This window comes from Talpa occidentalis, unplaced genomic scaffold, assembly GCF_014898055.3.
Source record: "Talpa occidentalis isolate TD23 unplaced genomic scaffold, MPIMG_talOcc4v2.1 talOcc4.12, whole genome shotgun sequence".
NCBI lineage: Eukaryota > Metazoa > Chordata > Mammalia > Eulipotyphla > Talpidae > Talpa > Talpa occidentalis.
Window position 1 is genome coordinate 51,447,951 of NW_023601212.1, and position 26,720 is coordinate 51,474,670.

At 36.6% G+C, this 26,720-nt stretch overlaps 1 protein-coding gene across 2 annotated transcripts in view; it reads left to right on the plus strand.

The window, feature by feature from the left end:
- The window catches only part of HMCN1 (hemicentin 1), a 508,306-nt gene that overhangs the window by 250,512 nt on the left and 231,074 nt on the right, over positions 1–26,720 (plus strand). For both annotated transcript variants that reach the window (XM_037506314.2, XM_054693419.1), the window contains exons 16-25: positions 3,289–3,483; positions 6,483–6,578; positions 7,763–7,890; positions 9,910–10,054; positions 13,954–14,066; positions 18,553–18,712; positions 19,335–19,503; positions 22,275–22,402; positions 24,146–24,418; positions 25,702–25,797. In XM_037506314.2, coding sequence (XP_037362211.1) covers positions 3,289–3,483; positions 6,483–6,578; positions 7,763–7,890; positions 9,910–10,054; positions 13,954–14,066; positions 18,553–18,712; positions 19,335–19,503; positions 22,275–22,402; positions 24,146–24,418; positions 25,702–25,797 — 1,503 coding nt within the window. The remainder of the gene's footprint in view (positions 1–3,288; positions 3,484–6,482; positions 6,579–7,762; positions 7,891–9,909; positions 10,055–13,953; positions 14,067–18,552; positions 18,713–19,334; positions 19,504–22,274; positions 22,403–24,145; positions 24,419–25,701; positions 25,798–26,720) is intronic.

A 26,720-nucleotide genomic window follows, 5' to 3' on the forward strand; every position in this document is an offset into this window, starting at 1 on the left:
ATAGATGTCTGTTAAGCCCAAATGCTCTAGGTCCTTATTTAGAGCTTTAGTTTCTTTACTTATTTTTTGTCTTGTTGATCTATCCATTGTTGATAGTGGTGTGTTGAAGTCTCCCACTACGTATGTGTTTTCTCTGATGTCTGTTTTCAGAGAGGACAGCAGTTTTCTGATATATTTTGGTGCTCCTTCATTTGGTGAGTATATGTTAATGAGTGTTATTTCTTCTTGAATTATTGTCCCCTTGATCATAATGTAGTGACCATTGGGGTCTCTTTTTATTTTTTTGAGTTTGAAGTCTGTTTTATCTGATATAAGTATAGCTGTTCCTGTTTTCTTTTTTGGCCCATTTGCTTGTAGGATTGTTTTCCATCCTTTAACTTTGAGCCTATTTTTATCTTTTGTAGCTAAATGTGTTTCCTGGAGACAGCAAAAGGTTGGGTTTTGTTTCTTAATACAGCCTGCGACTCTGTGTCTTTTTATTGAAGAGTTTCGTCCATTTACATTTAGAGTTAATATTGATATGTTAGCATTTGTATTTGCCATTGTGTTTGTCTTTCCTTTGATTTTATTTATTTATTCTTTTAATAACTTTTTTTTTGGCCTTCTTTCATTGTTATTCGTCCCTCTGAGGTTCTAGCTTTAGGATTCCTTGTAGTATTTTTTGGAGTGGGGGTTTAGTCATAATGAATTTCCAGAGTTTCTGTTTTTCTGGGAATGTCCTTATTCTTTCTTCATAGAGGAAGGAGAGCTTTGCGGGATAGAGTATTCTTGTTTGGCATCTGTTTTCTTGGAGTCTGTTGACTATGTCCCTCCATTCTCTCCTTGCCCGTAGTGTTTCTTCAGAGAAGTCTGATGTCAGCCTGATTGGTTTTCCTTTGAATGTTATCTGTTTCTTCCCTCTTGTCAGCTTCATTATTTTTTCCTTGTCCTGGATTCTTAGGAGCTTTACTATTATGTGTCTTGACGTATTTTTCCTTTCATCATGGAAGTTTGGTGTTCTTCTTGCTTCTTGTATATCAATTTTCAGCTCCTTCTTCGTGTTTGGGAAGTTCTCTTCAATTATCTCCTGGAATATTTTCTCTGTTCCTATATCTCTCTCTTCTCCTTCTGGAATTCCTATAACTCTTATATTTCCTTTCCTCATGGAGTCAGATAGTTCCCAAAGTCTTTCTTCATTCTTTTTCCTTCGTACTTCTCTTTCCTTTTCTGTTTTGGTCCTTTTTATTTCTGTGTCTTCAAGAGTACTTATTCGTTCTTCCATTTTCATCTATTCTGCTTTCATTGCTTTTCCCAGAGTTCTTTAGTGCCTCCATTAATTCTTTGTTCTCCTGTGTTTCTTTTGCTTCCCTCTTTAGGGACTCAATTTCATTCTTCTGATCGTTGATTATTTTTCTCATATCATTGTTTTCCTTTATGACTTCTGTCACTTTTTTAATCATGGCAATTTTAAATTCTCTTTCTGGAAGTCTCAGAAGTTCTTCCAAGTTACTGTCGTTGTAATCTGGGGGGTGGTTTTCTTTTTGTGGTGTGCTTTTTTCCTGAGGAGTTGTTAGGTTGCGTGTGGTTCTTCTACTCCCTACTGTCTGTTTTCTAATTTGTCGTATGCATTGGGACACAGTGCTGCTCGGACTGGCCGGCATCGTGGGTGAACTTCTCCGCTCCCCTCTGGCTCCTTCAGGAGCCATCTCTGGCTTCTGAGGGAGTTTTCTGCTGGTTTCAGGCAGTCTTTACTGAAGAAATGTCCCTGTTCTAAAATGGCGACGCGGGACTCAGTCCCTGCGCATCCGGTCTCAGGCACACTCTTCTGCCGCCCGGTCTGCCCCAGCCGTGGATGCCTGTTCCCTCTGTGGGCTCAGACTGCTTGCTGGACGGAAGGGGCCTGGCGTGGGCTAACTTCCCAGCTGGCCACTGTCTCCTCCGGGAGCCTTCTGCCCTTTTCTAGCAGTCTTAAGAAATTTCCCTGTTCTATGGGGTGTTAGTGAATTTTTTTTTCTGGTCGCTAGGTGGCGCCAGAGATCTCTCCTATTGTCCTTGGGGGGCTGTTTTTCGCCCCCCACCCCACCCCGTGGGACAGGGAAAAGAGCGGGAATGGTAGGGTAAACCTCAACGGCTTTGGGGTGCTGTGTCTGCCTTGTGCCCCACCGTCGTGGATAACCCACGCCCCGAATTTCGTGCCCTGGGTCTCAGTTCCAAAGCCCTCAGTTCCAGGATGCGGGCTGTAGCCCAGTTCAGTGGCGCGGGAATGGCGCCTTTTGCACCCCGCTCCCGTGCCTGGGCGCCTGGTTCCTGCTCACTCAGTGAGGGACTTTCACTTCAGTGAGGGCCTCCGTGCGTCTCCCCGCAAGCCTAGATCTCAGGAGCGGAGACCTGGGCAGCCGCGATCCCGATCTGAGTTTGCTTTTCAAGCGTGCCAAGCGCGCGCTGCTTTTCCACGCAAGCTTACCAGCCGGCTGGGGGCTGTGTGCGGGTCTCCAGAGTCTGTTGTTCTCTAATGGCGCCTGGAGCCGTTCGCTCACCGCTGTGGCGAATCCTGCAGGGTTCTCCACAGCTCCCGTTCACGGGGTGTGGTGGCTGCAATAGTTCCTTTCCACTCACAGTCCCGCTTGATGAGTAGTTTGTTCTTGTTGGTCGTTTTAGTTTGTTTTGTTTCCTCCTTTCCATTGGTCGGAGAGTGCCGACTCTGTGGGTGGGGGAGGGGAGCAGGGTTCTGCGCTTTCCTCCCTTCTGGTCCTCTTTTATGGCCACTTTCTTCTTCGGGTAGTTTGCTGGAGTCGTCCGTTTATAATCCGTGTCCCAGTTCTCACTGGGACCTGCCGCTTTTCCTCCCTATTAACTTTTTTTTTTTTTAATGGGAGATCTTACTCGCAGTGTCTCCTCGCCACCATGTTGCTCCGCCCTCCCCTATAATCCTCAAAGATATTTTATTCCAAGGCAGTCTTATTTATTAGAAAGTTTAAAGACTTGAATAATGTGATATAAATTAAAATTGGTAATAAATTCCTAAAATGAAAAATTCTTTTAAGGTAATCTTCATTTAAATTCCAAATCTTTTCATTTATCAGTTTAGGGAAATAGTTGCACTTCTTCATTTTGCTATCCATTCATAAAGTATAAAATAGTTGCTATTTCAGTAGCTGACAGCAATACTTCAGAGGTAAATTTATAATGTCATGTAAACAATGATTTAATTCAAATTCAATCTGTTGACAATTTATTAAATTTGTATTTGATATGTCTGTCTACTTCACTAATGCTGTTTTTTTTATTTTTACTTATAATATCTTCCAGCACCTCCAGTTTTCATACAAGAACCTGTTGATGTGTCTATGGAAATTGGCTCAAATGTGACATTACCTTGCTATGTCCAGGGTTATCCAGAACCAAAGATTAAATGGCGAAGGTTAGACAACATGCCAATCTTCTCAAGACCCTTTTCATTGAGTTCCATCAGTCAACTAAGAACAGGAGCACTCTTTATTTCAAGTAGGTTAAAGGAAATGTATTTTATACAGATATGTGTATATTTATATTAAATTTTGATATAGCTATTGCGGCATTTAGAATAGTAAGTTAATTTTGCCAACACGTTTTGTGTTTGTTACATGTCACTTTAAAATAGTATTAAACTCTTATATATGGTAATTGTCATAAATGGATATTTTATCCAAATGCATGTCATTAATATATCATATAGGCTAATGAAGCAATGTAATTTATTCACATCTTACTGCTTTTTATTGCAGATAGAGTTAGTGGGCTATAGATGAATAAGTGATCACATCTCATTGAACTTTGTACTGACTGTGTAGAAAGCATTATATTACTAGTAGTAAAGTTTCATTATTTTTGGCTAGCAAAACATAACCATATGCATAGGGACCATATATCCTCTGAAGCCTCCTTGATTAAACACCTCCTACCTGGATCAAAAGGTTAAAGAAAAAGTCAAGTACTCTCTCATCTGAAACTCTTACCCCAAAACCATTAAGCATTCAGATATTTGTAAGCATTTTATACCTTTTCAAAAATGTTTGAATAGTAACCTTAGATGAATAATAACATTTAGATCATTAATTGATCTTTAAAAAGTAATTGCATCTTTGAGGTATTTTATAGAAAACCTTCAATAAAGGATGTGTATATTTATGAGCAGTAAGTACTAAGTGTACATATTGGAAGTACTCATATTAGATTGGCTCAAATTGTGCAGGCTCTGAAAAATGCAAGTAAAGAAGAGCTCTTGGTAAGGGAGAGAAAATAGATCCCCAAACTTCAAAGACAGGAAAAAGCCTATGAAAGTAGTTTCAGAACAACTCTTGCAGGATAAGTACAGAAATGAGAGAGAAAAAATGTGAGGAGGTTAGGGTGATAATGGTGTTGAAGAGCAGTCCAAAGGGAACACAATTGCTTGAAAACAAGCCAATTAGATGAGATTTAAAAAAGGAAAAATAAAAGGGCAATGTATTGACCAATGGATGCTTAATTGTATCATATAATCATCTGGAAGGACACTCATGATTAGAAACTTAGTTTGAGTGGAATTTTGATTTTCTGCGCAATTAGGACCGGGTTGATTATATGGGAAACATCTTGGTTAGAAGCAATGCATGACTTATTAACCAGGCGATTTGCTGCATTTCCCTTTGCAAATAAATGTTTATTATTGTTTAGAGTGGACACTGCCTGAGTTTACTAATACAATTGTTCAGTTATTTGCCTATGATTAACAGAGGAGTAAAAACTTTGTTACTGCTGTTTATAGAGATCCTATGAAATTATTCGTTATGGAAAGCTACATTTACTCTGCTAAAATCATGATCTGTCAACAGATTAAGCTGTGCTTATCTTAAGATATTTGTGAAAATGATAATCATTTCCCTATTTAACAACTTATCTTGTCTCCCCTTTTGCTCACAAGATGAAACCACAGTCTTTATAAGGTACTGGTCTACCTTTTCATTTTTGGTTTCCTAACTACATCCACCCAACTTGTAACCTAGTAGTCTTCATTCTGACTACCCTATCACCCTTTTAATGAAAAATATTTTGTAATGTTCTTGTTATTATCCTGAAAAAATATGTAGGTATATTCAATGTACCTAGATAATGAAAATTATTTTAATATCCAAAATGGAGCACCAAGGAAGATAAAAGAAAGTAATTTATATTAAAATATTCTGAACAGCTCTGGCTTCATGAACTATGCATACACATTTATATAGCATTCCCATATATTTGACAACTCAAATGTAGATCAAAGCAGGAATATGGGACTGATGATTCAAAAATGAAAACTAGTGAAGGAATTTTCTAAAATAGTGGCAATTCTGGCTGAAGTTTTTTATTTTCTTTCATTCACACAGAGTTATTTTGTAGGCATGTATGATTAAAGAGAGTCATCAGATCCACGAATTTCCAGTGGTACCTTCAAAAGTCTTGCTGGATTTGGATAATTGTTTATTTTGTGAATGTGTTCCATGCAAATGCCAACAAACTCCCCAAATCAAATTTCCCCTGTAAACTTCCACAATGCCCTTAGGGTGGTGTAGTGGCCATTGTTCTATTCTTTGAATAGATTGTCATTTTTTTCAAATCATTCTTCTGCCTTTGTAACCCATAAGTTTAGGCTGCCTTTTTATCCTACCAGCTGTGTTTTTAATGTCAGTTTTAATTGAAACAACATTGAATCATAATACTATATAAGTTTCAGCTGTATATCATTATAAATCAGCACCTGTTTATACTACTTTATAGTTTTCACCACTAAAAGTAGAATTCCATCATTCACCATATATATTCTCTATTTGCTCAATTTACCCATTCACCTTCCTGTTCTTTTCTGATATCCAATAATTTGGTGTTATAGTCTAAAGGTTTATTTTTGTTTTACTTTGTTTTGATTCTTTATGCACCATATCTAAATGAAATCATACAATATTTAGCTTTCTTCATGTGACTTATTCTACTAAGCGTAATACCATCTAGGTTTGTCCATGTTGCTGCAAATGGCAGGATTTCATGTTTTTGTATAGCTGAGTAATATTCTATTGCATATATATATACCATATCTCCCTTTCCACTCGTCTGTCAGTGGGCATCTAGGTTGTTTCTAATTCCTGGCTATTGTATATAATGCTCCAGTGAACATAGGGTGCATATATCTCTGTGCATTTGTGCTTTGTATTCGTCAATCTACCTGCTATTTAGGGTAAGTTCAAATATAACCTCTATGTGTACCTTCCCTAACTCCCCTATATATGATCTGTCACTCCCGTCTCTGGCTCTCACAGTACATTGTTTAAAACTCATGTTATGGCTTTTATCCTACTGCAGTGTGATTATTTTATGTGTGTCTTCTCCCTTAGAATGGGAACTACCAGAAGACAGCACTGTCCTTCCCATCCACAGATCCCAGTACCACCTGGAACATAGTTAATGCTCCATAGATGGTGTTGATTTAGTAAATGGTCTCTTCTTTTTAGACTTATGGGCAAGTGATAAAGGAACCTATATTTGTGAAGCTGAAAACCAGTTTGGAAAAATCCAGTCCCAGACAACAGTAACAGTGACAGGACTTGGTAAGATCAATCATGTGCTTAAACACATATACTTCAATATCATCCAGCTTCTTTTACTGTATCATCTCCTGTTTATGCCACTTAAAGAAAAAAGATATCTGATCTCTGGACTAGCTTTTTGTCTCCACCCCAAGTCATAGATTGTTAGAAATGGAGGTCATTCATCCAAACTTCCTTATCTTTCATTTGAAAAAATGAAGGTCAGTTTGAACGAATTGATTTAAGTCTAAATAGATACTAAGGTGGTAAAGTGCTTTTCTGGTTAACTTTTTTACATTTATCACTATAGTTAATTTGGAATTATTTTGGTATATGATATAAAATAAGAATATCATATTGTTTGTTCTACGTGCTACACATTAATTTCATTATCTTTCTTAAGTATTCTTTTCCCATTTATTAGACTTATTGGCATTTGTTCACATGCTGAATTTACATTTCTGTCTTCTTTTTACTGGGTCTTACATCTATGTCTATTTGTGCATTAGGACTACATTGTTTAAATTACTACAGCATTTAATGTGATTTTTAAACCTGTCAGTGTATGTTCCTCATTAATATGCATATATCAATTTTTCTTTATGTTTATCCCATTCTTCATTTACACATACCTTAAATTTTCCAAGTAGACTCTTGGGGAATTTTACTTTGATTTATCTTAAACTTATTCACTGATTTCTAGAAAATAAGATCTTTACAATACTTCTTTACCATTCCACTTAAGGCAGTCCATCTCATTTTATTTCCTTGAGCCATTATATGATAGCATCTGGCTCACTGATCTCATCTTTTGTGTTTTTCACTTCTTCAATAAATACTATTCAGTTTTCAAATTAATATTTCCTGAAAATAGTTCTAATTATTTCATTTTTATCTTTTAGTCACTCTTCATTTGTGTACTAAATACGTTGCAAATTTCTTAGCTTGTCATTTCTCATCTTCCATGTCATAAACTTACTCTTCTTTTTGTAAACTTCTCTACCTTTATGCAATTACTTCTTTAATTGAGTCTCCCAGTGATTAGAAGAGTCCTTTATCTCTACCTTCAAATTTATGCTTATTTATATTTTAAAAATTTGTTCTTAAAAACTCAATTCTTAAAGCATCATTAAAGAGGACTATAAAATAGTTTGTCCTCCTTTTGGGTGAAATAGAGCTGAGTGCCTGTGGTTTCTCTGATTCAGTTGCTCCACTTATTGGAATCAGCCCATCAGTGGCCAGTGTAATTGAAGGACAGCAGCTGACTTTGCCCTGTGCTCTGTTGGCTGGAAATCCCATTCCAGAACGTCGGTGGATGAAGAATTCAGCAATGGTAAGAACATTTTAAACCCATGCTTTCAGTATTCTAACCATGAAATATCAGTTTAATAAATATGGTTTGTAAGTGTAACATGGCTGTTCTTCAGTGTTCACATGTTTACACAGTTCATATTACTTAGGAATTAATGAGATTGAAAAATAGTCAATGGTATCATTTTTATTATTTTTTATTAAATTCCATGTCACAACTCTTCTGAGAATACATAAAAGTTAAAACAAGTCATTTACATAACATTTTAATATATTTATATCCATTGCATGGCATAATGAAATGTTAAGATTTGCAGGAAAGTCTTCCATTTTATATATTAACCTTTATTATTATTAACTTCAAGCATTTTTTCTCTTATTATGAATTATTTAAATATGTGGTTCTATTTTATGTCTTTGTTTTTCAGTGTTTAATTCTTAATTATGAAAGGAAGTGAAAAATGTTTACAATTCCATGAGGATTTTCTGTAAACATGCTATTATTCATGGAAATCAATTTTCATTTAGTCAGAGCATTTTTCTTTCCATTTTCCAGAATAGTTAGCCTCACTCTCTTCTTGAAATATCAAGTAGGAGTGAATTGTCTCCATGGAATAAGATATAAAATTGTTCATATTTGTGTAACAACCTAAGAAAAATTAGTACAACTTTTTCGATGATAAATACCTTTACAACACAACATGATACTGTTTGAACAGTAACATATCCCTTTAATGAGTAAAGTGCATAAATGGTGCAGATTTGGAAGGGATTAATTTTACCTGAGATTATTTCCAGCATTCTCTGACACACCTCCTATAGCCTGCATTGTCTTCTAATATTTGCATCTGTCAATGACTGGCGTGAGTGTTGAGATTGTCACTTTCTTTTGACTCGAATGAGTATTTATGTGCCAAAATAAAAATATCAAGTGACTTGCTAGTGGTCATTTGAAAAGGCCTTATTTAAGCCCAAAGTGAAAATTGCTAGTGAAATTTGAGTCCTGAGTGATGACAAAAAAATTACAGAAACTTGAACCAAGTGATGTCTATTTCTCTTTTCCAGCATGTATATACTCTGACAAAAGTTAGTAGGAATAAATTTGGGAATTATATCATGATGACATATAATTGATACTGTGCTTGGTAAAAACTTAGGCTCATCATTTTTCATTGAAGGATGTTAAAATTGTTTTGTACTTTATAAGACATTAAAAACCTAGTTGGAAACAAAACAGATCCAGTTTTGGCGTAGGTAACATTGCATTAAAAAAACAAGCAACAACAATGTTGGTAAGGATATGGTGAAAAAGGAACTCTCTTATATTGCTGGTGGGAGTGCAAACTGGTCCAGCCACTATGGAAAACTGTCTGGAGGTTCCTCAGTCTACTAAAAAATGGAGCTACCATATGACCTGGCAATTCCACTCCTAGGGATCTACCCAAAGGATAAAAACACGCTGATGCAAAAGAACACCTGTACCCTTGTGTTTATTGCAGCACTATTTACAATAGGTAAAAACTGGAAACAACCCAGATGCCCAAAAATAGATGACTGGATCAAGAAGATGTGGTACATATACACAATGGAATATTATTCAGCAATCAAAACAGATAAACTCATGCCATTCACAGCAACGTGGTGGATGGAGCTAGAAGGAATTATGCTCAGTGAAATAAGCCAGAAGGAAAAAGAAAAATATCACATGGTTCTACTATAATGGGAATATAGGGGAACCAATTAAGACATCAGTGTAAAAAAATAATAACAGTACAAAGCACAACAAAGCAAAAATGGACAATTATAAATCAGAGACATACTGCAGGGGAGGAGGAGGGAGCGGGACCAGAGGGAGGGAGGGAGGAGTACAGGGGACTGAAGTGATGGTGCACGGGTGCATTGGTGAAGGAAACTATGGGGACTACACCTAAGGGGGTGGGGGAAGCAAATATTATTTAAAAATGAACAATTATGTAAAAATTTAAAAAATAATAAAATTAATTTTTAAAAAATTAATTAAAAATGACTTTTTCTCTTTAAGTTGGTCCAAAATCCTTACATTACTGTACGCAGTGACGGGAGCCTCCATATTGAAAGAGTTCGCCTTCAGGATGGAGGCAAATATACTTGCGTGGCTAGTAATGTTGCTGGAACCAATAACAAAACTACCACTGTGGATGTGCATGGTAAGAGACACTTGATTGTAATTCTTGCCAAAGCAAGTTGGGTTCTTATCTTAAATCTAGTTAAAAGAAGAAGATCTTTCCTAGTGGTTATTCTTAATAAAAACTTTATTTCTTGAACAATATTTACATTGATAAGATTGCAGATTTCCCTTTCCAATGTACACAAGAAGACATTACTGGGAGTCACCAGCTGGTCAAGGACTTTTGTATGTAATTCCTTAATTGATACAAGTGAAGTCAGTTCTCAAAGAATTATGTTTAAAAATACATTTTCATTTCAGGGAATCCGAACTTATATCATTCAAATTGCCGTTTCTTTTTGGATTGAGAAACAAGCATGTCTTACTAATGAACCCTTTATGTGTTAGTAGAAATGATCTAAACTTTTCTAAAGGTCACCCCATGTGCTCCAAACAATCTTCTTGTATTAGTTAAATAACTTAAAGGTCACAAATAAGAAAACCCAGAAGCAGTCTTTTTCCATTTGTGACTAACAGCTTAACAGTTACCAAACATTTCATATCCCATTAAATGACAACTTCATAGCTTAAGAAATTGTCTTAATTATTTTTGTATATTTTCTTTAAAAAAACTTGCAACATTGATTTTATTTTTTAAGTGTAATATTAAAAAATAGCTCTGTATACAGGGATGAAAGTCTTAGGAAGAAAGTAGCACAGAACATTTATTTTTGGTAGTTAATTCAATCTTTTTTAAGACATGAATTAGACATTCCAGTAATTTCCAAATTCTGCTTGCTCTGTTGAAAATTTCACTGGATGCAGGCCATATTCTTTTGAAGAGATCATCTTTTTACTTTATTTCCGTATTTGTTTTTTATTTTGAATCTCTTTTATCAAAGCTTCAGGACTTGAGTATATTTAGTTCCTGGGCATGGACATCCAAATTGTGTTTGTAGATAAATACTGATGTGGGGACTCCAAAGAGTTAGGCAAGAGTTGGGGCTAAAGAGTACAATGAATTCATAGTTGCCTTTTTTTCTTTTAAATATATAAAGTGTTGAGACTACTGAGACAGTTACCTTATTTTTGAATCATTTTTTTTTTGAATTATATATTTAACTTTTGCTTTGGTATATTTTATTGAGGTAATGTTGACAAACATGCTGTATATGTTTCAAAGAATGTTAGATTTCTTTGTAAATAGTGCCTTCTATCTCTTTCAATTTTATACCAAATTCACACAAATATTCTTGAAGAAATACTATTTTGAAGAAATACAAAAGAAACATTAAATTAGTTATAGCCTAAAGGCCAAATTGAATATAGCTGTGTTTAACTCTGTGCGTGTGTGTGTGTATGTGTGTGTTTAAAGACCACTCTTCGATTTCTCAGAGAGCAATTATGGCCTGGCTTAAGAATCTAGTGTAAAAATAACTTCATGTCACTTCCCTTTGGCTTCTAGCAACTGCCTTGAATATTGTTGTAGCAGCAGGAAGGGGCAGAACAGGATATCTATGATCCCAGCAGACCTGGTAAAGGAGAGTCCTGGAGCCCCCTGTGGGTTTCTCAGGCCTTTATTAAGCTTTTACATGTAGTGCAGGGACTGGGGGGCCGGGGGAGTCTTCACTTTGGGCTCTCTGGCTTCTTCCTCCTGCATCTGCTTCTCTTGACAAATAAATCAGTACTGCATCCATGGCCCACAAGAGTAAAACACAACTAAATATAACAATGTAACAAAATGCAGGTGCCTGCCATCAAGCATGCAATCCTAATGGTGGAAGGGCAGGAAAGCCTGAAAATCATTTATCCTACAATTGTGTTGAGAAGGATTTGGAGGAAATTTTGGGTGTGTTGACCCCACCGAAATAAACAGTCAGTTATTTCACTAGCAATATGTTTTTTTTTCCAGAAATAACAGCAAAATTTTGGAAAGCGCAGTCTCATTTTGAAATATGGGCACACTTTCTCAGAATAAAGAACACTTCCTTCTGTACCTTTAGGAGGGGCATTTTCTTAGTGGCTGAGCAGTTGCTGGATAGGTAGACATTGCCTATTTCCTCTGATGGGAGATCCATGTCTCCTCTACTTGGATTCTGTGATGTGTGGCGATTGCCCATGTGTGAGAACTTTCTTTCAGCCTCACAACCTCATCTAAATAAAGTTTCTGTATATTAAAGTCACAGGTGAAAGGGTGACTGAATTAGTTGTGATGTCTGCCAAGTCAGAGCAGCGAGGAGAAGGCAGACAAACCAATGTTGTGGTTTATCATAATGCAATAAATTTTAATAATTAAAAGATAATGTGTCAATTCACAACATCATTTCTTCCATCTTTGTCCAAAATGTGTAGTCAATTTAGAAAATAAGTCTTAAAAAAATCATTCCATTTAACATGAACTAAGCCAGCAATCATTCATCTTACAGTTTTGTCTTTGTGTTAGATTGATTCAGCATCACTGCCTTTCTGCACCTCTGTATTTGTGTTGTTAGCACTGCCAAGCTTTCATCTCTCTGCCTCTTCACTTTTAAGAATACTCATAAAGGACTCTCACCCAATTCTTAGAAGAATAAATTGATGAATGCAAATATAAATGGAGACTAAAATGACAAACCATTTTCGTTGTCATATTGCTTTATAGAGATTGACGATCTGGAAAGAAACAACTCTTCCATACCCAAGTGTCATCAGATTTCAAAACTGTTGCTTAAATTTGCCACTTTCCTTTATAGCTGTCAAACTCAATATGCATTTAAGAAAATAGCTTATTCTATGTTGCCACAAAATGATATCATAGTTGAAAGTTGACTATTCCATGGTGATTATGGAAATTAAATTTCTTACTTTAGAGAGAAGCCTGACATTCTTTTTTAGAGATAGAAATTTGAGGTCAATTCTTTATGAAGAAATTATCTAAAGAATAAATCCAGCTATAGGAAAATGTGAGTATGTGGCAAACCTAATCAAAGCCTTCCAAGATGGTTTTTACACTGAAGTCTCTGATATCTCTTGTTCTGGCAAACTTCTGCTCCAGGATACTCTGGTAATTCTGGACACATTTGACATAGAGGCAAGAGGCACAGTGAATGCTTGGCTTGCAGGGAGCTGTTCCATTCTTGTCTGGGGGACAGAAGGGATATACCTGGTCCATATTGGCTTGCATTGTGCTCATTGTTCTATGTTAAGAGTTTTCTTGTATGGTAGCTTCTATAGTTCAAGTAATTATTTTGAGAGCACTGAGTATTGTTAAGATTTTTGTATGTGAGTTGGTTATAATTACTGGAGTTATATACAGAATGGATTGATTAACATTTTTGCTTTTCCTTTTACTTGTACTCATAATGTTAATTCTTCAGTTGCTTTCTAAAGTCAAAAGGTATGTTAGTCTTCTTAATGAAAAATATTAACTTAGAATTCTATATTTCAGTCTTTTAAATGTAATTCTAAGGCCTTCAAGTTTTACTGTTGAATTCCTTTTAAGAAAACAAATTCTTTTTTCTAGGTTATATTTAAAGGCTCACTAAGTGATTCTTGGGTATACACAGATATTTAATGTGTAGTGGTTAACCAAACCATTTCTCTGGTGGGTTTACTAGCTCACATATGCTTAATAGAGAATATACAATGACGAAAGAGAATTGTAAGCTATGTAACTGTTAACATATAATCCTATCTTGGATTTCCAGGGGGGAAATAAATGAAGTTTCTTCAGTCCCTTTTATTTTTACTAGAAAAGTTATTGGACATAATTTATTGCTCGATTTCAAGTTTTATTAACTACTTCAGATCACAACATAATTTCCCTATTTCTATCAGCAAGTGTTGAATCTTTGCTAGGTTTTGTGTTTAATATATATTTAAAAAGTTCAACTTTAAATATAGGAGAGGCTAAAATGGAAGTGCAGTTGCTCAGATTCTGGTTCTTGCTTCTTTTTTCAGTTCTGCCAACCATCCAGCATGGGCAGCAGATACTCAGTACAATTGAAGGTGTTCCAATAACTCTACCATGCAAAGCAAGTGGAATCCCCAAACCAGCTATTGTCTGGTCCAAGGTAAATGACACAATTGGTGATGTCCATTAATGTCACACATTATACCAACAATAGTTGAATATTTTTGGTCAGACATGGTACTAAAGGAAAATCTATGCAGCTATGTCAATTAAGGCACTCTTAAAGGGTATCAACTGCAATTACTAGCTGATTCTTGAACAGTATTACCAACCCATCGGTGTACATGTGGCAGCACACTCTGTGTGTCAGGACCTTCACTAAGCTGCTTCCATTAGCAGATTCAACCCTCAGCCCTTCTGCTTTGAGCCACTCTGGGAGGCAGCTTGTACCCTCTGCCACACTTCATGCATGTACCTCACTGCTTTTTTGGACTCAGGGTTTTCTCAAAATCCCAGAAGGCCACTCAGTCCTCACCCAGGGAGTCAAGAATTTGACTCTTGTGGGGAAGAGTAGGTGTCCTATAAAAATGCCCTGCTTTTTCTCCTTCAGAAGAATTATTCTGAGGTACATCTGCATAGCTGGAGGTTCTTCGTGTTGAAACTCATCAGCCCAGCCACAGAGGCAGCAGAGCAGTGGAGCCCTTGATTAGCTTACTTCTCTTCTTCCTTCTTTTCTGCTCAAGCCTCTGGGGATCACATTCTGAGTAAATTTCCCACTCCCACAGCTTTATCTCAATCTGCTCTTCTGTGAAGCCAAAATATGACACATATACAAGCTCATTTATTCCCTACTATATCCTTGTCATGAAGTTGTTCGACTTTTACTTGTATTGCAGTGAGGAAAAACCCATTTCCTGAGGAAGTCCTTTCCATCTTTGAAAAACCATGAAGATGGCATATTTTCTATAAATTAATTTAAATTTGGCAGATAAAAAATAATTTTAAATTATGGAATAATAATGAAATATGGCATTTGTAATATTAGTGCTACAACCAAAATATTTTACTGTACCATCTAACTTTATATATCTGAAAATCTTTCAAATAATGCACAGTTTCAGTTCCAAACCACCATAATAAAGCAAATATTTCAATAAAGTGAGTCACATGAATTTTTGGTTTTTCAATACATATAAGTTATGTTAAGATTATACTATAGTCTTTTAAGTGAGCAATAGCATTATGTCTGAGAAAACAATTTATATACCTTAATTTAAAATACTTTATTGCTCTAAAATCATCTGAGATTTCAGATTATCAGGATGGTGATTGCTGAAGGTTGGGGTGGCTGTGGCAATTTCTTCAAATAAGACAACAATAAAGTTTGCCACATTCATGGATTCTTCTTTTCACAAGACTTCTCTGTAGCATGTAATGTTTTTGGGAGCATTTCACCCACAGTAGAACTTCCTTCTAAATTGGAGTCTGTCCTCTCAAACCTTGCCACTGATTTTTCTACTACATTTATGCAATATTCTAAATCTTTTGTTGTCATTTCAACAATGTTCACAGAATCTTCTACTGAAGTAAATTCTGTCTTAAAAAGCTGCTTTGCTGGCTCACTCATCGGAAGCAGCTCCTCATCCACTGAAGTTTTACTGTGAGATTGTAACAGTTCATTTACATCCTTAGGTTCTACTTTATTCTATTTCTCTCATTATTTCCACCACATCTGCAGTTTCTCCTTCCACCAAAGTCTTGAACTCCTCAAAGTCATCTATGAGGGCTGGAATAAACATCTTCCAAGCTATCTTTGATATTTTTATTCCCTTCCATGGGTCATGAATTTCATTAATGCTATCTAGAATGGTCAATCTTTTCCAGGTTTTCAAGTTACTTTGCCCAGAGGAATCACTATCTATGGTAACTGGCCTTCAGCATGTATCCCATAAGTAATAAGTCTTGAAATTCAAAGTGATTCCTTGATCCATGAACTGTGAAATGGATGTTATGTTAGCAAGCGTGAAAGTAACATTAATCTCCTTGAACAACTTCATCAAAGCTCTTGGGAGACCAAGTAAATTGTTAATAAACAATAACACTTTGAAATGAGTATTTTCTGATTACTAGATCTCAACAGAAGACTTAAAATACTCAATAATATAAACCATGCTGTCTATATGCTAATATATTAGACATGCTAATGTCCACACTTTGTGTTTCATTTAAAGACCTCAGACAGAGTAGCTTCAACACCATTCTAAAGAGGCCCAGTTTTTTTCAGAGTGATAAATAAGCATTGGCTTAAATTTAAAGTCACTAGCTGTCCCCTAACAAGAGAGTCAGTCTGTCCTTTGAAGTTTTGTAACCAAGAATTGACTTCGGCTACTTTGGCTAGCTATGAAAGTCCTAGATGTCATCTTCTTTCTTATACTGTAAAGCTATTTCATCTACACTGAAAATTTACTGTATTGTATAACCTCCTCCATCAATGATCTTAGTAGATATTCTAGATAACTTATTACAGCTCTATCTTAGCACTTGCTATTTTACCTTGCAATTTTATGTCAGGAATATCATCTTTCCTTACCCCTCATAAACCAAGCACTGCTATCTTCAAACTTTTCTCCTGAGGCTTCTTTACCTCACTCATAATTCATAGACTCAAAGAGAGTTAGTAGGGCCTTGTTCTGGATTCGGCTTTGACTAAAGGGAAAGTTGCAACTGATTGGTCTTCTCTCCAGGTCACTAAAACTTTCTCTATATCAAAAATAAGTCTGTTTTGCTTTCTTATCATTAATGTATTCTCTGGATTAGCACTTTCAACTTCCCTCATGGACGTTTCCTTTGCATTCACAACTTGGCTAAATCTTTGGCACAAGAGACCTACTTCTCACCCTCTTTCAGCCTTTGACATGCCTTCCTCATCAACCTTAATTTACAGTGAGTGACATGTGACTTTTCCTTTCACTTGAGCACTCAGGGCTATGGAAATTTCAGGGCTATGGAAATAGGGACACCTGAGGAGAGGGAGAAAAATGGAGCAGCAGCCAGTCAGGGGAACAGTTAGAACACATATAACATTAGTGGATAAAGTAGGCCATCTTATGTGGGTACAGTTTGAGGCATCCCAAAAAAATTGCAATAGTAACACAAAGATAACTGATCACAGGTCACCATAACAGATATAATAATAATGAAAAATTTTGAAATATTGTGAGGATTACAAAGTGTGACATACACACACCATGTGAGCACATGTTGTTGGAAAAATGGCACCAATTGACTTACTCAACACAAGATGGCCACAAACATTCAATATTGTAAACATCTCAATATCTGGAAGTGCAATAAAATGAGGTGTCCCCAGGAAAAAGACTAATTAATACAAAGTAAAAATCAAAAGCAACAAGCAATTATAAACCAGAGACACACTATGGGGGAGGGGGGAAAGGAAGGATTAGGGTCAAAAATAAGGGGGGTGCAATTGTATGGGGAATATAACCAAAATGGAAATGCATACATTGTGCAAAAATGAAAAATGATGTAAGAATTATATGAAATAAAATATTAAAAAAAATTCTTAAAAACTGAAAAAAAAAATGAGGTGTCACTATACAGAGAAGTTGGTAAGTCGACAGCTTTAAATGAAATTAAAAGATAAAGATTTCTGCATTCTGGACAAAAATTACATGATGAAGGTGATCCCCAAACTGACAGTGTCTGGCGTGGAGTAGAAGTTTAATGCATTTTAGGGAAATACAAAATGGAAATCTTTCCAAGCTGGCCTGGGTGCTATGGGCAAGCACAGAGGTTAAAAGTTTGGGGTTCAGAGTCTAACTGCTAGGTTCTAGTTCTTTATCACTGGCTGACTCTGTGACCTTGGGCTAGTTGCTTCACCCCTCCCTCCAGATTTTCACATTTCCTTCTGTAAAATGGGGTTGTGGTAGTTTCTCCTCATAATGTTTGTGTGGCCAGTTAAATAGCACTCAGGGCAGTACCTGGCTCTGCATAAGCACTGACTCATCCACTGCTGTTCCCATTCCCCCCTATATTTTTCAACAGCTCTATAATGAAGAGGACAGGGTTTAGTATGATGAAATAGCATCTTAGCTTTGTCTAATCTTTCTTATCAATAACTGCCTTCATTTTTTAAATCTACTCATTTCTCTTTGGAAATATTTTTTAAAAGATTTATTTATTTAGGCATACAAGAACTAGGGTACAGACCAGAGGTGTGGGGGGCAGTGAGAGGATTCATCAGAGACAGAGTGGGGAACATAACAGCCAGATCTACTGAAATACACTGCTGAGGGAAGTAGCGGGTGAGACAGGAGAGGTCTGCTGTACCAAGTGGGTAGCTCCCTGGCCAGGGATTGAACTCATGCTGCAGTGGCTGTGGACAGCTTCATAGGTTGCGTCTTAACCCCCTGCACCACCAGGGAGGCCCTCTCTTTGGAAATATTTTGTTCCTCTCTCTTCCAGTCTATCAGTCACTTCTTTAGGATCTTTTCTCACACATTTTATTAATTTGTCAGTTAGTTACATAGCTACGTCATTGGTGAGGGGTAGGGAGCACATCTTCACACTTCCATGTATGCACCAACTACACTCATGAACACTTTGGTCTTTGCTGTCTTCTGCAGAAAGGAGAGCTGATTTCTACTAGCAGTGTGAAGTTCTCAGCTGGGGCTGATGGGAGTCTGTATGTTGTATCCCCCAGTGGTGAGGAGAGCGGGGAGTATATCTGCACAGCCACCAACGCAGCTGGCTACGCCAAGAGGAAAGTACAGTTAACTGTCTACGGTGAGAGCCCTGGAGGACTGGGTTTCTCGAAATCTGTCTGTGCCAAAACTCATGTTTCTCTCCCAAATAATGTTATAAGGACTGGACCCCTAAAGCAAACTGTTCCCCCAAGTTTATAATTTTTTTACATGTGCATTTTCACTACCAACCAGCATCTCCTTTACTTAGATTTTGATATAAAGGGAGGCTACTTTTTAAGTCTTTTGGAAAAATTTTATGGTGTTTTCCCAAGGAGTAGGTTTATTGCACCCAGTGCTCTTCAGAAACACCACTTAGTTAAAACTCTTAATGAAGCCAAACCTCAGCTATGTCTTGGTTAGTGCTCTGCCTTGAGGGCTTTCTTTTGCAGACGGCAGACTCTAAAGGGCATTGCAGCCAACCTCTTCATTATGTTCTGAAAGGAAGAGCAGAAAAGGGAAACTTTCTAAATCATTTTCATTTTAGCTCTCCTAGTAAGTGTATTAATGGAAAGTTTTAGATATTCTCCAAAATTTTAGAATAAACATTTTGGTAAATTACTTAAGAATATAAGGACATTAGGTATTTCTAAATTTCCATGTAAATTAAAGTACACTTTGTTTTCAGCGGATTATTTTTCTTCCAAAACGTGTGTTTATTTTAGTAAGGCCCAGAGTGTTTGGAGACCAGCGAGGACTGTCTCAGGACAAGCCTGTGGAGATCTCTGTCCTTGCAGGGCAAGAGGTGACACTTCCCTGTGAAGTAAGGAGCTTACCACCACCCATAATTACCTGGGCCAAAGAGACCCAGCTCATTTCTCCATTCTCTCCAAGGTAGGAATCTTGGGTGAATTGCAGCCGAAGAAAACTTCATCTCTTGGGTCATGTGGTTCTGTCCCTGTTCAGATTTTTATTTATTTATTTATTTTTAAAGATTTATTTACTTTTTATACAAGAATTTGGGTACAGGCCAGATGTGCGGAAGGGTGAGAGGATTCACCAGAGGCAGAGTGGGGAACAGAACAGGCAGACTGAAGAAATACATTGCTGAGGGGAGCAGCGGGCGAGACAGGAGAGGTCTGCCTCACCATGTGGGATTCTCGCCAGCCAGCCGGTATTGAACCCATGCTACAGAGGCTACAGACAGCTTCACAGTGCGGTGCTCAACCGCCTGTGCCACCAGGGAGGCCCTGTTCAGATTTTTAAATGTCTCACAATTTTTTTTAATTTCCTAAGTGGTGTATTTTACTTAGAGTTTGTGTGGCTCACATTTAACAAGGGAAGCTTTTGTCAATTGTAGTTTTTATCACTATGCATATCTTGGTTTCTACATTACTGGCAAAGTTTATGTTTTGCTCATATTTTTTTCCTGATCAACTTAGATTCAATTTATTTATGTATAAACTTTATTTTAGGGCTTTCCTAAGCAGTCTGGTTAGTCCAAGCTTTTGTCTTAATATATTGGGCAATAGCAGTGGTAACAAATACCTTGTTTTTATTATCAAGGGATTAAGGGCAGATCTCAGTTAGCTATGGCCATGAGAGAATAGTTTTAAAAAAAAAGTTATGGAAGAAGAAAAAAAGAGTCTACAAAAATGAGAAGAACTTCACCTAACTTGTCAAGAGTACTAGCCAAAAGAAAAAAAATCAGATTAAGAGGTCAGAAAATGAGAAATTCAGTTAGAAATAGCCGCAAAATTAAGATTTAAATTTAGGATAATTTAGATGTACATCCAGCCTTTTGAAAAGATATAAACTTTCTAAATCATTATTTATTTTTTTTTTAAATATTAAATTTTATTTTTATATTCCCCCATACAATTGCAAATGCCCCATTCTGACCCCAATCCTTCCCCTCCCGCCCCCCACCCCCAAAAAGTGTCTCTGGTTCATAGTTTTTTGTTGATTTTGATTTTCACTTTACTTTCTTATATTCATTTTCCTGGTCCCTTATTTAAGTTTTCTAGATTCCTGCTATGAGTGAGACCATCCGGTATTTTTCTTTTTCTTTTTGGCTTATTTCGCTGAGCATGATCCCTTCCAGTGCCATCCATGTTGCTGCAAATTGCATGTGTTTATCTTTTTTGAATGCTGAGTAATATTCCATGGTATATATGTACCACATCTTCTTGATCCAGTCATCTATTTTTGGGCATTTGGGTTGTTTCCAAAGCTTAGCTATTGTAAACAGTGCTGCTATAAACATTTAGAATCAAAAATGCCAACATCCATCCCTGGCATAATTTCCCACTGGTACATCTTGCAAGGGAGTAATTACAACAGAACAAATTTATGTGTAGATTCTTGTTATAGCCGGTGTATATCACACACAGAATTCTGTTAATCCCAATGGAGCAATAAATAGATAGACACTCTGATATGGGATTTTGATGGTTTGTAAAAATCTTCTTGATTAAACCATTACACAAATAAAGGCCTACTGAGATAGTATATTTGATAGGCTAAGTGGTGTGAAAAGCAGAATGCCAAAGCATTTAAGATCACAACCTTTGTTGCCAGGCAGGTTTCAGTTTAATGTTATCTCCATGACTTAAGCTTGCTTGAAACTCTCTGTGATTCTGTGATTTTTTTTCAACAAGACTTTCTGAGTTCCAGATTTTTTGTTTATAGAATGGGATAAAACTTACCTGAAATTATATGAGATAATGTATATTCCACACTCCCTGTGTCAAATTCACAAGGAATGGGAGCAATTACTATTTTAACTCGACATCACGCCAGAATTTACTGGCAGAATGAGAACTATAGTCTCTAGATAGTGTCTGTTAGACTTGTTGATATGTAATTATGAAGTTATAGATTAACACCAGTATAGTTTCTCTCCCATTGGTGACGAGAATGATAAACAGAAACAACTTTACAGTAAAACCTTACTATTACAGTAAAAAAAAATTGCTATGAATGTTTTTGAATAAAAGAAACACCATACTACAGACAAGATGAAGTTTTATTCTCCCACTCTCCAGTGATTATCTTTTTTCTCCCTTTCCAAGAGCAAACACTGCCCAGACTTGGCATTCTGTATATACAACCTTGAACAGGATAGAATGTTGTTTTTGTGTGTCTGTTTTCAATTTTCCATTGTAACATATCCCATATTATTTTTCTTGTACTTGCTTTATAAAATCAGCATTTATCCATTTTGAGCATATAGATTTAGGTTTTTTTTTTATTTTAACAAGTATATGGCACATTTTATTTATACATTTCCCTATTCATAGAAATGTATGTTCTTTTGTTTTTCTCTCTTCTCTAGATGGCATGATAATTAATCTTTCCATGTGGAAAGTTAGTTGTCCAATGCCATTTGGACTAGCCATTCCATTCGTTGGTTTTTGTAATGTCACCTCTGATATTGCACATTACACAGATAGTTTTCCTATGTTTAAAACTTGTGTTTTGGGTGGGATGCTGGGGTATCTGGCCTTAACTATTTTTCCATTTGCCTGTTTGATCACTTTATTCATCTTAACTTTATAATAAATGTTGGTATTAAGTAGATCTATCTGGCCTTCTCCACACTTTGGAGTAGTTCCATAAAGGATATCTAAAGTGCCATGTTCTGTGTGGTTTCTTTCTCTTAGACACATGTTTCTCTCTTCTGGCTCAATGAAGATCACTGAGACTCGAGTTTCTGATAGTGGGATGTACCTTTGTGTTGCCACAAATCTTGCTGGGAATGTGACTCAGTCCGTTAAATTAAATGTCCACGGTGAGTTTTGAATGAGAGAGTGTAGTCACTCTGAGGACTGGCCTTGTGGAAACCATCATCTGTTTCTTTGACAGTTTACCCCCAATTGTGTAGAGGGTCTTTGTAGAAAAAAAAAATGTCTAAAATCTGAAACTTGTGATTTTCTGTCATTTATTCTGAAAAGTTTATCTGCCATTTATAAACAAACTTCTCCTTGGTCCTCAAATGATAGTATGATTTTTGTATCTTTATTTTGCTTGTTGCCCATAATCAATTATGACTATTGTTGATTTAACAGTAAACAAATATGTATTCAGATGGGTGGGATTTTGTAGAAATGATTGTGAGTTCTCAGAGAGGGATTTACTAGTATTAAATAGCCATTTTCAATATGTAAGCAGCTCAGCAACTGAAAAAAATATACTTCCTAGGATTCTTTTACTACTTTAAGACTCTCTAGTTAATGTACTTTTATTCCCTCAATTTACCATAGTCTAGTTATTTATTTGTTTGACACGTACTTATTGAGTACTTACTCTAAGCAGTACTTACTCTAGGTGTTGGATATTCAAATATCATATGTTTTCTCAGATTGTACTGACCTGATTTAGCTCACATCAATCACAACAGTAGTGTCCTGTTGATCATGGGATTGAAAATCCTGAGAGACTTCTGTTATTTCCTAACCCTTGGGAATTAACTATATTACCTATATATTAAGTATATTGCCTCTTTAGTTTTGTCTTCTAAAATAATGATGATGATGATGATGATACTATTAAAATAATAAAGTTGTTTTAAATGACAGCCTGTGGAAAGTATTTCTTAAATACGAACTTAAAAAAAGAGAAATGCGCCTTCTTAAGGATGTAATATACATAAATTGTAATTACATCTTTGTAGGTCAACTTGATTCTGTAGTGGACAGTGAATGTATGTGGAATGAATGTATTTGTCAGTGTTTTGATAAATTATCTATTTAAATTTCAAAAGGAAGGTAAATAAAAGGAAATAATTGAAGCTCTATTTTGATTCTCTTCTCTGAAATTAGCAAAGGCTTCTATTAAAAGTTTTTCTTAATATCTGATTAAACCTTTCAAAAAGGGAGCAAAACCTGAGAGTACACGGGGAGAACTTTTTTATTATAGGAGTTGTCTGAATTGTCTTTTTACAGAGTTTTAAACCTAAAGTTATTTAAAATTAAAAAAAAAAACTAGCATGCTTTTTCTTATTGAGGTAACATTGGTTTACAGTGTTATGTTGTTTGTGACTTAGTGGTCCAGGCTCTTCCCCTTCAGGTATTTTTACCACCCTGCACCAACCACCAAGACACCCAGAGTCCTCCACCATAGCCCATTATGCGCGCCCCCATTTTTGTTCTCTCTCCTTCCTCCCCAATCTGGTTGTCTCAGTCCTGAAGTCCTATTTCTAGAGCTCGCTATTGATTTGACTTTATATGACCCTTTGTTTTGAAAAAATTCAACATATGTAAATATTTTCATTCAAGTTTGGAATGAGCAGTTTTATCCTTCTCATTCCCCATAGTCCTAACAGTGTGTTGCCGAGAAGGGGTTATTTTGCCTAGACTATTAAGGAAACAAGTCTCAGGAAATTTCCTAATTTGCCCTAGATCACACATCTCAATGACCTGAGCCTGAGATTGTTGCACTTTCTTAGGCTGCCTCTTGGTGAGGAGCTCTCATTTAGAATGAAAAAAGGAATTTCTTTTTAAATTGCTTCTTAATACTCAATTTTTGTTTTCAGTTCCTCCAAAGATACAGCGTGGCCCTAAACTTGTAAAAGTCCAAGTTGGCCAAAAAGCGGACATCCCATGCAGTGCTCAAGGGACGCCTCCTCCTGTGATCACCTGGTTGAAGGGTGGCAGTGCCATGCCGCTTGATGGAGTGCAGCAAGCTAGCAGTCCAGATGGAACATTGCACATCAACCACGCCCTGCTCTCAGATGCTGGCATTTATACCTGTGTTGCTACTAACGTAGCGGGCAGTGAGGAAACAGACATAACACTACAAGTCCAAGGTGATTTTTGGCATAGGAAACTGTGTGTATGGCAGTGTTGGGAGTGGAAAAATAACCTGTAGTCTACACAAAATATTTAGTCTTGAGTCACAGTGGGAAGATTATTATATATTTTTTATAACTGGTAACTTTGGAAGGAGAATCACTCCATACTATTACTAAAATCACACCCATCCCATTTTCATATATTTACTTTTGAAATTGAAGTTGGAATGAATGGTGCAGATGATGGAAACAATTCTGGAGAAGTGAACCATCCACTACTTTCGGTTGAGGAAAAGTTGTGGATGGGGTAAATCAACTTAAAAAGTTCAGCTGGTTGCATTCCAGTACTGATTGATTTGTGATAAAATGGCACACACAATCAGGAGCAGATGAGCCAAGATGAGAGAGTTTAGACTTTAAGTGCAATGAAAAGACAGGTTATTCCTGGGAAAGTGATATGTCATATCAGATTTGGGATTTTAAAAGATGACTTTTTGGGGAGAGTATGATTTGGATAGAGAAGACGAGGGGAAATAATTGAAGATTGTTGCAGTTGTTCAGACAAGAGATGATGGGAGGTGAACTGAAGAAAGAAGAGAATGGAATCAAAGAATTAAGGGAGAAAATCATCAGTATGTAGTGATGGATTGGATGGTGGAGTGCAGGGTTCAAGAGTGAGTCACAAATTTCCTCACGAAATTAGATGATAAAACTGTTAAGGGGGATTGGATTACTGACAGGGTACAAAACAAACAGGCTTGAAATTTTATTCCACAGACAAATGGAATACAAGTAACGATTTTAAGCAGGGAGGTCACACAGAATTTGTGGTTCAGAGAGAATATTTTGAGGGTTTTGTAGAATATGAATTCAGAGGAGAGCATGTTTGAGAGAAGGGTCCCCCTCAGGAGCCTATTGAAATATTTCTGGCAAGCAAAATTAGTATTTGAATAAGCTGTATCTGGCTCTATACATGGTGCAGCTGTGTGATTGATTGGCTGTGGAGGTCAGGAGTAAGGATGAAAGATGTAAGACACACTGGGTGGAGCCTGATACTGAGGGAATAAAGTTCATGTCAGCAGTGTGAGAAGCATGAAATTATAAATTCTAAAAATGGAATTGAGTTTTAAATCCTTGGGCCACATCTAGGTAGAAATGTCTGAGGGCTAGAAATATGAGTCCTATGAGAATCAGGAATGATAACAATTCACCCCTCTAAGTGGTTGAAGAAAGATACCTTAGGAGAGTTTGACTTTGCCCAAGGATAGTCTGTGAAAATGCATTTATTTTTCTAACAGAACCACCTGCACTGGAAGATCTAGAACCTCCATATAACACTCCATTCCAAGAAAGAGTGGCCAATGAACGCATTGCATTTCCATGTCCTGCAAAAGGTGTGTAATACTTAGACATATGGGCATCAGCATAGTATAATATTGTTCCAGAATTCTGTAGTAAACTCAAACCATCACCTGCTTGGTGATGACAAACCACTTGGTGACAAACTACCACTTGTCCTTTCTCCAACATTTGAAAATATTAGAAACCAATTCCCCTTTGAAATAACAGCTAAGTAGTATTTTCCCCTCATAGGTATTTAATTTCCTTCAGTGAAGAGACCCTTCCATTCTTTCCAATTTGCCTCATGTTTATAATGTGTTTTTAAGGTAGTAGAGACTCCTTCCTATTACTTCAGAATTCATTTTTTTCTGACAAGATTTCTTTGTAAAATATGAAAAGTATCACAAGTAAAAACATATTGTACAATTATATCACTCAGTTAGAGGTACAAATTAGAACCATCCCCTTGCTTTTTCTGAACATTTCCTTTCTAAAAATCTCTTTTCCTAGACTTACCCTCCAATGATAATTCTAGGGCCCAGATGTAACTTGGCATCTGAGGCTTGTCTAGGCCTCTCATCTTCTGAATTTCTGGACTTTCTATCCCACCATGTCTCCTAGCAAGAAAGAGACACTGTCGCTGTTCCTTTATTATATGCCCAGTAGGTGGTTAAGAACATTCTTTCATGTCCGCATTCATCTGCAGTGGGTTTGCAGCAGTTCTGGAAACGCCCAAGCAGGATTCTTTCCATAACCTCCTGGGGGACTCCGTGCGACTGGTGCTATTAGTGTTCCCACATATGCCTCTTAGCTGTTGCTACTGGAAGCAATAGAATTGAAGGTCCTCCTCTCTGACTCATGTTTCTGGAGCAAGATTTTGTATCTCTCAACAGTAGCTCTCCCCAATGATTATTTTCTAATAGCACTGAAAGAAAAAGAACTTCACAAGCTTTTCAGATTGCAAGAATTATCAGTA